This window comes from Berghia stephanieae, unplaced genomic scaffold, assembly GCF_034508935.2.
Source record: "Berghia stephanieae isolate SIO BIC M18660-M18661 unplaced genomic scaffold, UCSD_Bste_1.3 scaffold1799, whole genome shotgun sequence".
Lineage (NCBI taxonomy): Eukaryota > Metazoa > Mollusca > Gastropoda > Nudibranchia > Aeolidiidae > Berghia > Berghia stephanieae.
Window position 1 is genome coordinate 1 of NW_027622844.1, and position 11110 is coordinate 11110.

At 34.9% G+C, this 11110-nt stretch overlaps 1 protein-coding gene across 1 annotated transcript; it reads left to right on the forward strand.

Moving 5' to 3' along the window:
* Positions 1-463: 463 nt before the first annotated feature.
* LOC144961220 (uncharacterized) lies at positions 464-10626 on the forward strand (the record flags this gene model as incomplete). The annotated part of the gene is made up of 4 exons (XM_078894493.1): positions 464-655; positions 3388-3518; positions 4050-4153; positions 10442-10626. Coding segments are annotated over exons 1-4 (605 nt in total), but the record flags the coding sequence as incomplete, so codon positions are not given.
* Between the last annotated feature and the right edge of the window lie 484 nt (positions 10627-11110).

The following is an 11110-nucleotide window of genomic DNA, read 5'->3' on the forward strand; positions in this document are numbered from 1 at the left end:
TACTTATGTGTAAATGTGACAAGAACTCGTTAAAGGTTATATTTGATGATAATGGATAGTGTGTGTAAATGTGACAAGAACTTGTTAAAGGTTATATTTGATGATAATGGATGGTACATATGTGTAAATGTGACAAGAACTCGTTAAAGGTTATCTTGATGAAAATGATAGTACGTATGTGTAAATGTGACAAGAACTCGTGACAAGTTCAAGGATCCCATGTTTTACTATGGCTGATGTTTAGATCATTTCAAACAATGTAACAGACTCTAAAAATATAAAACGTAATATTGTACTATGATATAAATTGACATGTTCACAGAGAGAGCCACACAGGTAAAAGAACTCAAAATAAGTGCTGTCCCTAACGATTGTCTCAAACTCTTTATAAAACCACAACTATATATACTCTCATATCTCTTGCTGTCTCCCCCCCCCCCCCCCCCCCCACTCCTGGCAAACAGCTTGACATGTTACTCCAGCACCAATGGAATGCCACGGACAAGACATCTGTATACGACTACACTCACTCAGCCATGATGCATCTCATCCACACCCTGGAGGGACTACAACAGGCCATGATTGCAGATGGAAGTGTTGACAACTACCTCCACCCTGTGATGAAGGCTTTGGAATCCTACAGCCAATCCCAGCAGTAAGATTTGGTTTTTTATATATCCCATATCTAGCCCATCTAGTCAATCTGCTATTAAGTCAGACTGGAAATTGAATTTCACTATGGAGCTTGAGATTGATGTAGTCTTATTAGTAACAATCGGAACTGGTGGAGCTGTGTAGAATACAATGTAAAGTAAGGAGAATGTCTTGCACGAAGTTTAAACCAAAAAACAAAACAAAACAAAAAACATCATTCAAGTTATAATCAATAAGGGATCATTCAAGTTATAATCAATAAGGGATCATTCAAGTTATAATCAATAAGGGATCATTCAAGTTATAATCAATAAGGGAGAATTCAAGTTATAATCAAAAGGGATCATTCAAGTTATAATCAATAAGGGAGAATTCAAGTTATAATCAATAAGGGATCATTCAAGTTATAATCAAAAGGGATCATTCAAGTTATAATCAATAAGGGAGAATTCAAGTTATAATCAATAAAGGGTCTTTCAAGTTGTTATCAATAACTGATCATTCAAGTTATAATCAGTAAAGGATCATTCAAGTTATAATCAATAACTGATCATTCAAGTTATAATCAATAAGGGATCATTCAAGTTATGATCAATAACTGATCATTCAAGTTATAATCAATAAGGGAGAATTCAAGTTATAATCAATAAAGGATCATTCAAGTTATAATCAATAACTGATCATTCAAGTTATAATCAGTAAAGGATCATTCAAGTTATAATCAATAACTGATCATTCAAGTTATAATCAATAACTGATCATTCAAGTTATAATCAGTAAAGGATCATTCAAGTTATAATCAATAACTGATCATTCAAGTTATAATCAATAAGGGATCATTCAAGTTATGATCAATAACTGATCATTCAAGTTATAATCAATAAGGGAGAATTCAAGTTATAATCAATAAAGGATCATTCAAGTTATAATCAATAACTGATCATTCAAGTTATAATCAGTAAAGGATCATTCAAGTTATAATCAATAACTGATCATTCAAGTTATAATCAATAAGGGATCATTCAAGTTATAATCAATAACTGATCATTCAAGTTATAATTAATAAGGGAGAATTCAAGTTATAATCAATAAAGGGTCTTTCAAGTTATAATCAATAACTGATCATTCAAGTTATAATCAGTAAAGGATCATTCAAGTTATAATCAATAACTGATCATTCAAGTTATAATCAATAAAGGATCGTTCAAGTTATAATCAATAACTGATCATTCAAGTTATAATCAGTAAAGGATCATTCAAGTTATAATCAATAACTGATCATTCAAGTTATAATCAATAAGGGATCATTCAAGTTATAATCAGTAAAGTATCATTCAAGTTATAATCAATAACTGATCATTCAAGTTATAATCAATAAGGGATCATTCAAGCTATAATCAATAACTGATCATTCAAGTTATAATTAATAAGGGATCATTCAAGTTATAATAAAGGATCATTCAAGTTATAATCAATAACTGATCATTCAAGTTATAATCAGTAAAGGATCATTCAAGTTATAATCAATAACTGATCATTCAAGTTATAATCAATAAGGGATCATTCAAGTTATAATCAATAATGATCATTCAAGTTATAATCAATAAGGGAGAATTCAAGTTATAATCAATAAAGGATCATTCAAGTTATAATCAATAACTGATCATTCAAGTTATAATCAGTAAAGGATCATTCAAGTTATAATCAATAATGATCATTCAAGTTATAATTAATAAGGGAGATTCAAGTTATAATCAATAAAGGATCATTCAAGTTATAATCAATAACTGATCATTCAAGTTATAATCAATAAGGATCATTCAAGTTATAATCAATAACTGATCATTCAAGTTATAATCAATAAGGGATCATTCAAGTTATAATCAATAACTGATCATTCAAGTTATAATCAATAAGGGAGAATTCAAGTTATAATCAATAAAGGATCATTCAAGTTATAATCAATAACTGATCATTCAAGTTATAATCAGTAAAGGATCATTCAAGTTATAATCAATAAAATGATCATTCAAGTTATAATCAATAAGGGATCATTCAAGTTATAATCAGTAAAGGATCATTCAAGTTATAATCAATAACTGATCATTCAAGTTATAATCAATAAGGGATCATTCAAGCTATAATCAATAACTGATCATTCAAGTAATAATTAATAAGGGATCATTCAAGTTATAATCAATAAAGGATCATTCAAGTTATAATCAATAACTGATCATTCAAGTTATAATCAGTAAAGGATCATTCAAGTTATAATCAATAACTGATCATTCAAGTTATAATCAATAAGGGATCATTCAAGTTATAATCAATAACTGATCATTCAAGTTATAATCAATAAGGGAGAATTCAAGTTATAATCAATAAAGGATCATTCAAGTTATAATCAATAACTGATCATTCAAGTTATAATCAGTAAAAGGATCATTCAAGTTATAATCAATAACTGATCATTCAAGTTATAATCAATAAGGGATCATTCAAGTTATAATCAAAAGGGATCATTCAAGACCTTTAAATAGCCTATTATGCATGCTGATATAGAAAGATCAAGAAAAACAGATCTCATTCATAGTATAGCTACTCTAAGGCATACTTCATTTTTCCTATCCATTTTGACAGTCCACAATCTTCCAAGTTTTACATGTATACTTGTCAGTCTTATGACTAAGGCTATCAGTTACTAATGAATACTTGATCACATCATCTCTCCAGGACGGTTGGTCTGTGTAAGGCTGTTTCTTCCTACCTCAACCAGACTGATGACTTCCCACAATTCCACACTGTTTTCTCCAAGGTTTTCACTGCCCTCGATCTGGCATCAGACATGGCTGGACATGTTGAAGGTAGGAACATTTTGGTATTTCTCTATATTTATATTTCTTGAGGTGATGGTTGGTGTCGTTGTTGTTATTGCCATCGTTACTATTGTTATTGCTATATTTATTATTGTTCTTCCCATCATTGTTGTTTTTGCTGTCGTTGTTGTTATTGCCATCGTTATTGTTGTCATCATCGTTGTTATTGTTGTTGTAATTGTTTAGTTAAAAAGTGATTGCTGTTTCTCTGGCTCATCATGTTTGTCAACAGATAACCTACACTAGTTGATGTCTATGACTGTGATATGGATGCACAACAATGTAAAACACAAACACACACACACACACACACACAAATACTCAACCGCAAGTGACAGACAAATACACACACACACACACAAAGACACACACAACTACAGTAACAAACAAAAACACACACACACACACACACACAAATATTCAACCACAAGTGACAAATACACACACACACATACAAACGTCAGCCTCTATTTCATTCATTTTCGCCAATCATTTTTTTTTTTTTCTACATTTTTCAAGACTTGGATGACCTGGCATGTTCCCTTAACGACAACAAAGAGATCAGCCTGAAAAACTTTATGAATAAACTGGAGGATGTGGGAATCATTAACGACATTCAAAAGGTTTGTCTTGTACTTGCCAGGTGTAGATCACGTGTTTGTGTGTTATACAGTCATTCCTTTCTTGAGGTTTTTTGTGGTCTTTAAATGGGATGGCTGTTTGTCTTGTACTTACCAGGTGTAGATCACGTGTTTGTGTGTTATACAGTCATTCCTTTCTTGAGGTTTTTTGTGGTCTTTAAATGGGATGGCTGTTTGTCTTGTACTTACCAGGTGTAGATCACGTGTTTGTGTGTTATACAGTCATTCCTTTCTTGAGGTTTTTTGTGGTCTTTAAATGGGATGGCTGTTTGTCTTGTACTTACCAGGTGTAGATCACGTGTTTGTGTGTTATACAGTCATTCCTTTCTTGAGGTTTTTTGTGGTCTTTAAATGGGATGGCTGTTTGTCTTGTACTTGCCAGGTGTAGATCACGTGTTTGTGTGTTATACAGTCATTCCTTTCTTGAGGTTTTTTGTGGTCTTTAAATGGGATGGCTGTTTGTCTTGTACTTGCCAGGTGTAGATCACGTGTTTGTGTGTTATACAGTCATTCCTTTCTTGAGGTTTTTTGTGGTCTTTAAATGGGATGGCTGTTTGTCTTGTACTTACCAGGTGTAGATCACGTGTTTGTGTGTTATACAGTCATTCCTTTCTTGAGGTTTTTTGTGGTCTTTAAATGGGATGGCTGTTTGTCTTGTACTTGCCAGGTGTAGATCACGTGTTTGTGTGTTATACAGTCATTCCTTTCTTGAGGTTTTTTGTGGTCTTTAAATGGGATGGCTGTTTGTCTTGTACTTGCCAGGTGTAGATCACGTGTTTGTGTGTTATACAGTCATTCCTTTCTTGAGGTTTTTTGTGGTCTTTAAATGGGATGGCTGTTTGTCTTGTACTTGCCAGGTGTAGATCACGTGTTTGTGTGTTATACAGTCATTTCCTTTTTGAGGTTTTTTGTGGTCTTTAAATGGGATGGCTGTTTGTCTTGTACTTCCAGGTGTAGATCACGTGTTTGTGTTTTATACAGTCATTCCTTTCTTGAGGTTTTTTGTGGTCTTTAAATGGGATGGCTGTTTGTCTTGTACTTCCAGGTGTAGATCACGTGTTTGTGTGTTATACAGTCATTCCTTTCTTGAGGTTTTTTGTGGTCTTTAAATGGGATGGCTGTTTGTCTTGTACTTCCAGGTGTAGATCACGTGTTTGTGTGTTATACAGTCATTCCTTTCTTGAGGTTTTTTGTGGTCTTTAAATGGGATGGCTGTTTGTCTTGTACTTCCAGGTGTAGATCACGTGTTTTGTGTGTTATACAGTCATTCCTTTCTTAGGTTTTTTGTGGTCTTTAAATGGATGGCTGTTTGTCTTGTACTTGCCAGGTGTAGATCACGTGTTTGTGTGTTATACAGTCATCCTTTCTTGAGGTTTTTTGTGGCTTTAAATGGATGGCTGTTTGTCTTGTACTTACCAGGTGTAGATCACGTGTTTGTGTGTTATACAGTCATTCCTTTCTTGAGGTTTTTTGTGGTCTTTAAATGGGATGGCTGTTTGTCTTGTTCTTACAGGTGTAGATCACGTGTTTGTGTGTTATACAGTCATTCCTTTCTTAGGTTTTTTGTGGTCTTTAAATGGGATGGCTGTTTGTCTTGTACTTACCAGGTGTAGATCAGTGTTTGTGTGTTATACAGTCATTCCTTTCTTGAGGTTTTTTGTGGTCTTTAAATGGGATGGCGTTTGTCTTGTACTTCCAGGTGTAGATCACGTGTTTGTGTGTTATACAGTATTCCTTTCTTGAGGTTTTTTTTGGTCTTTAATGGATGGCTGTTTGTCTTGTACTTCCAGGTGTAGATCACGTGTTTGTGTGTTATACAGTCTTCCTTTCTTGAGGTTTTTTGTGGTCTTTAAATGGGATGGCTGTTTGTCTTGTACTTACCAGGTGTAGATCACGTGTTTGTGTGTTATACAGTCATTCCTTTCTGAGTTTTTTTTTTTTTTTTTTTTTTTTTTTTTTTTTTTTTTTTTTTTTTTTTTTTTTTTCTTGTTTACAGGTGTAGATCACGTGTTTGTGTGTTATACAGTCATTCCTTTCTTGAGGTTTTTTGTGGGTCTTTAAATGGGATGGCTGTTTGTCTTGTACTTGCCAGGTGTAGATCACGTGTTTGTGTGTTATACAGTCATTCCTTTCTTGAGGTTTTTTGTGGTCTTTAAATGGGATGGCTGTTTGTCTTGTACTTGCCAGGTGTAGATCACGTGTTTGTGTGTTATACAGTCATTCCTTTCTTGAGGTTTTTTGTGGTCTTTAAATGGGATGGCTGTTTGTCTTGTACTTGCCAGGTGTAGATCACGTGTTTGTGTGTTTATACAGTCATTCCTTTCTTGAGGTTTTTTGTGGTCTTTAAATGGGATGGCTGTTTGTCTTGTACTTGCCAGGTGTAGATCACGTGTTTGTGTGTTATACAGTCATTCCTTTCTTGAGGTTTTTTGTGGTCTTTAAATGGGATGGCTGTTTGTCTTGTACTTACCAGGTGTAGATCACGTGTTTGTGTGTTATACAGTCATTCCTTTCTTGAGGTTTTTTGTGGTCTTTAAATGGGATGGCTGTTTGTCTTGTACTTGCCAGGTGTAGATCACGTGTTTGTGTGTTATACAGTCATTCCTTTCTTGAGGTTTTTTGTGGTCTTTTAAATGGGATGGCTGTTTGTCTTGTACTTGCCAGGTGTAGATCACGTGTTTGTGTGTTATACAGTCATTCCTTTCTTGAGGTTTTTTGTGGTCTTTAAATGGGATGGCTGTTTGTCTTGTACTTACCAGGTGTAGATCACGTGTTTGTGTGTTATACAGTCATTCCTTTCTTGAGGTTTTTTGTGGTCTTTAAATGGGATGGCTGTTTGTCTTGTACTTGCCAGGTGTAGATCACGTGTTTGTGTGTTATACAGTCATTCCTTTCTTGAGGTTTTTTGTGGTCTTTAAATGGATGGCTGTTTTCTTGTACTTGCCAGGTGTAGATCAGTGTTTGTGTGTTATACAGTCATCCTTTCTTGAGGTTTTTTGTGGTCTTTAAATGGGATGGCTGTTGTCTTGTACTTGCCAGGTGTAGATCACGTGTTTGTGTGTTATACAGTCATTCCTTTCTTGAGGTTTTTGTGGTCTTTAATGGGATGCTGTTTGTCTTGTACTTCAGGTGTAGATCACGTGTTGTGTGTTATACAGTCATTCCTTTCTTGAGGTTTTTTGTGTCTTTAAATGGGATGGCTGTTTGTCTTGTACTTGCCAGTGTAGATACGTGTTTGTGTGTTACAGTCATTCCTTTCTTGAGGTTTTTTGTGGTCTTTAAATGGGATGGCTGTTTGTCTTGTACTTCCAGGTGTAGATCACGTGTTTGTGTGTTATACAGTCATTCCTTTCTTGAGGTTTTTGTGGTCTTTAAATGGGATGGCTGTTTGTCTTGTACTTGCCAGGTGTAGATCACGTGTTTGTGTGTTATACAGTCTTCTTTCTTGAGGTTTTTGTGGTCTTTAAATGGGATGGCTGTTTGTCTTGTACTTACCAGGTGTAGATCACGTGTTTGTGTGTTATACAGTCATTCCTTTCTGAGGTTTTTTGTGTCTTTAAATGGGATGGCTGTTTGTCTTGTACTTCAGGTGTAGATCACGTGTTTGTGTGTTATACAGTCATTCCTTTCTTGAGGTTTTTTGTGGTCTTTAAATGGATGGCTTTTGTCTTGTACTTCCAGGTGTAGATCACGTGTTTGTGTGTTATACAGTCATCCTTTCTTGAGGTTTTTTGTGGTCTTTAAATGGGATGGCTGTTTGTCTTGTACTTCCAGGTGTAGATCACGTGTTTGTGTGTTATACAGTCATTCCTGTCTTGAGGTTTTTGTGGTCTTTAAATGGATGGCTGTTTGTCTTGTACTTGCAGGTGTAGATCACGTGTTTGTGTGTTATACAGTCATTCCTTTCTTGAGGTTTTTGTGGTCTTTAAATGGGATGGCTGTTTGTCTTGTACTTGCCAGGTGTAGATCACGTGTTTGTGTGTTATACAGTCATTCCTTTCTTGAGGTTTTTTGTGGTCTTTAAATGGATGGCTGTTTGTCTTGTACTTGCCAGGTGTAGATCACGTGTTTGTGTGTTATACAGTCATTCCTGTCTTGAGGTTTTTTGTGGTCTTTAAATGGGATGGCTGTTTGTCTTGTACTTGCCGTGTAGATCACGTGTTTGTGTGTATACAGTCATTCCTTTCTTGAGGTTTTTTGTGTCTTTAAATGGGATGGCTGTTTGTCTTGTACTTGCCAGTGTAGATCACGTGTTTGTGTGTTATAAGTCATTCCTTTCTTGAGGTTTTTGTGGTCTTTAAATGGGATGGCTGTTTGTCTTGTACTTGCCAGGTGTAGATCACGTGTTTGTGTGTTATACAGTCATTCCTTTCTTGAGGTTTTTTGTGGTCTTAAATGGATGGCTGTTTGTCTTGTACTTGCCAGGTGTAGATCACGTGTTTGTGTGTTATACAGTCATTCCTTTCTTGAGGTTTTTGTGGTCTTTAAATGGGATGGCTGTTTGTCTGTACTACCAGTAGATCATTTTTTGTTATACTCTTGCTTTTCTAGGTGTCTCCCCTAAATTGGATTTCTCTTTTCTTGTACTTCATGTAGCACCAGGGTCTTTAAGTCATTCCTTTCTTGTTTGGTCTTCATGGAGGTGTTTGTTACTTCAGGTTATCCGTTTGTGGCATCATCATTCTTTCTTGAGGTTTTTTTTCTAAGGATGTTTTGTCTTGACTCCAGTATCCGTGTTTGTTTTTACAATCCTTTCTTAGTTTTTTGGGATTTAATTGATGCTGTTTGTCTGTACCCTTTTCCAGGTTAGTATCACAGTTTGGGTTATTCAGTCATTCCTTTCTTATTTTGAGGTGCCTTTAAATTGGATGGGTTTCTTATTGCCTTAGATAGTTTTGTTTTTTTTTACTCAACTTTCGTTGAGGTTTTTGTTGTAATGGGTGGTTGTTGTTGTTTTGGTTGTGTGTTGTTTTTGTTATAAAAAGTATTACTTTCTGAATTTTTTGGTGGTCTTTAAGGAAAAGATGTTTGTTAGACTTAAGGTGAGATCACGTGTTTGTATGTTAAGGCATACCTTCATGAGATGTGGTCTTAAATATCTTTTGGATCGTACATCCAGGTGTAAAACACTGTTCGAGTGTTATACAGTAAACCATTTCTAGAAAAGTCAATTTTGATTGTAGAGAGACCATAGAATTATAGACTTGTTTTGTCATCATGTGGTTCCACTTTAGTGCAATATCCAAACCTTGTATGGTATGACAACAGATCCTTTTTCAACAATATACATTTTAAAAAAATAATAGCAAACATGAAATACTGGAAAAGAAACTGAAGAGACAAAATTAAAAGAAAACGAAACAAAATCAATCAAAGACAAAAACAAAATGCAAACAACCTAATAATAATTGCCTCTTGGGACAGTAACGATTATCATCTCATCATCATTGTCATTATTATGATTATTATGATTGTGATTATTATTATTATTATTATTATTATTATTATTATTATTATTATTATTATTATTATCATTATCATTATTATTATTATTGTTATTATTATTATTATTATTATTATTATTATTATCATCATTATTATTATTATTGTTATTTGGTGCGAAGTGGCCGAGTAGTTAAGGCATTGCACTGTGACCCAGAAGGTCCCAGGTTCGAGGCACTTTCGTTTTTTTTTCTTCTTTGAGCAGGATTATCAACTCTCAATTTGCTCACTTGGACAACGTGAGTGATTCTTGTTTTAATCAGACATCTTGTTTGATGAATTATCTGCATTCCTTCGTGAAATACCTAGGCAACAATATCTTTTGATGTCACTGCCGAGGGCGTCATTTCAATTTAGATTATTATTGTTAATAGTATTGCTGTTATTATTATTATAGAGGCACAATTAATTCTAACAAAGGAGTGACAATAATAAAATGATTTTGACCATGTAATTGAAGACTGCTATTTTTCATGTATTTAATTCAGAAAAGTGAGTGGAGCAGGCACGGCACTTATGTTGATAATTACAAGAAATGACACAACACAGAGAATAAAAACTTTGCGGATAACTGATATGGTAGAGTCAGGATCTCCAATGGCCAGGCGAGTTGTTGTAACAATAAATTCGTGAGTTCGAGCCCCCATCGCCGCCTCAAAGTTTTTATTCTCTGTTGTTTTCTGGCACATTTCTACTCATCTCATTTCTTGTTATATTTCATCTACTTCCATAGACCATTTTTAGCTCATCTGTCTGTTGTATCCTCAGGCTGTGGATGAGTTCATGAATCCACCGGATCACTTGAAATGTTCCGCTCCAATCACATTCAGCAATACCGTGATGGAGGTCATCAATGCCACCGTGATGGGAGGTCAACTGGACATTGGTCAGATGGATCGCTGTGTCCAGGACACCACAGTGGAGTTTAGACAGATTCTCTCCTCTGCCTCCAAGTAAGTAGACCTGTAAATTCTCAGTCAATTGACTGAAATCAGTCAATTTGTCTAATTCAAATGTTTTAAAAAGGGAAAAAAAGAAAGAAAGAATGTCCGTAAAGTAATTAGGATTAGGAGTGTTCCACAGCGCTACGCATAGCTCATGGGGGCCGTTTATATTAACAATGGATATATCACCAAGGCTAAGTGACGCTTTCTAGAATTGGCGTGTCTGAACCCATCCCAGTGTAATTTCACACAGCCGTCATTAAATTATTTTTTCACTTTCCAAACCTGTCGTGATCCCAATGGTAGCCAATTTTAACTGAGCCGCCGAGCGATAAATTTCACTGATTCATAAAAGTATGAAAAAGTAAAACGTGAAAGCCGGAAGTGCGTTATGTAGACACCTTTAAATCGAAAGTTAGGATAGATTGCTACAAGCACATTTCAATTGCCTCACGTTGTAAACAAACTGGTTGACCGTTTCTTCACTGATCAG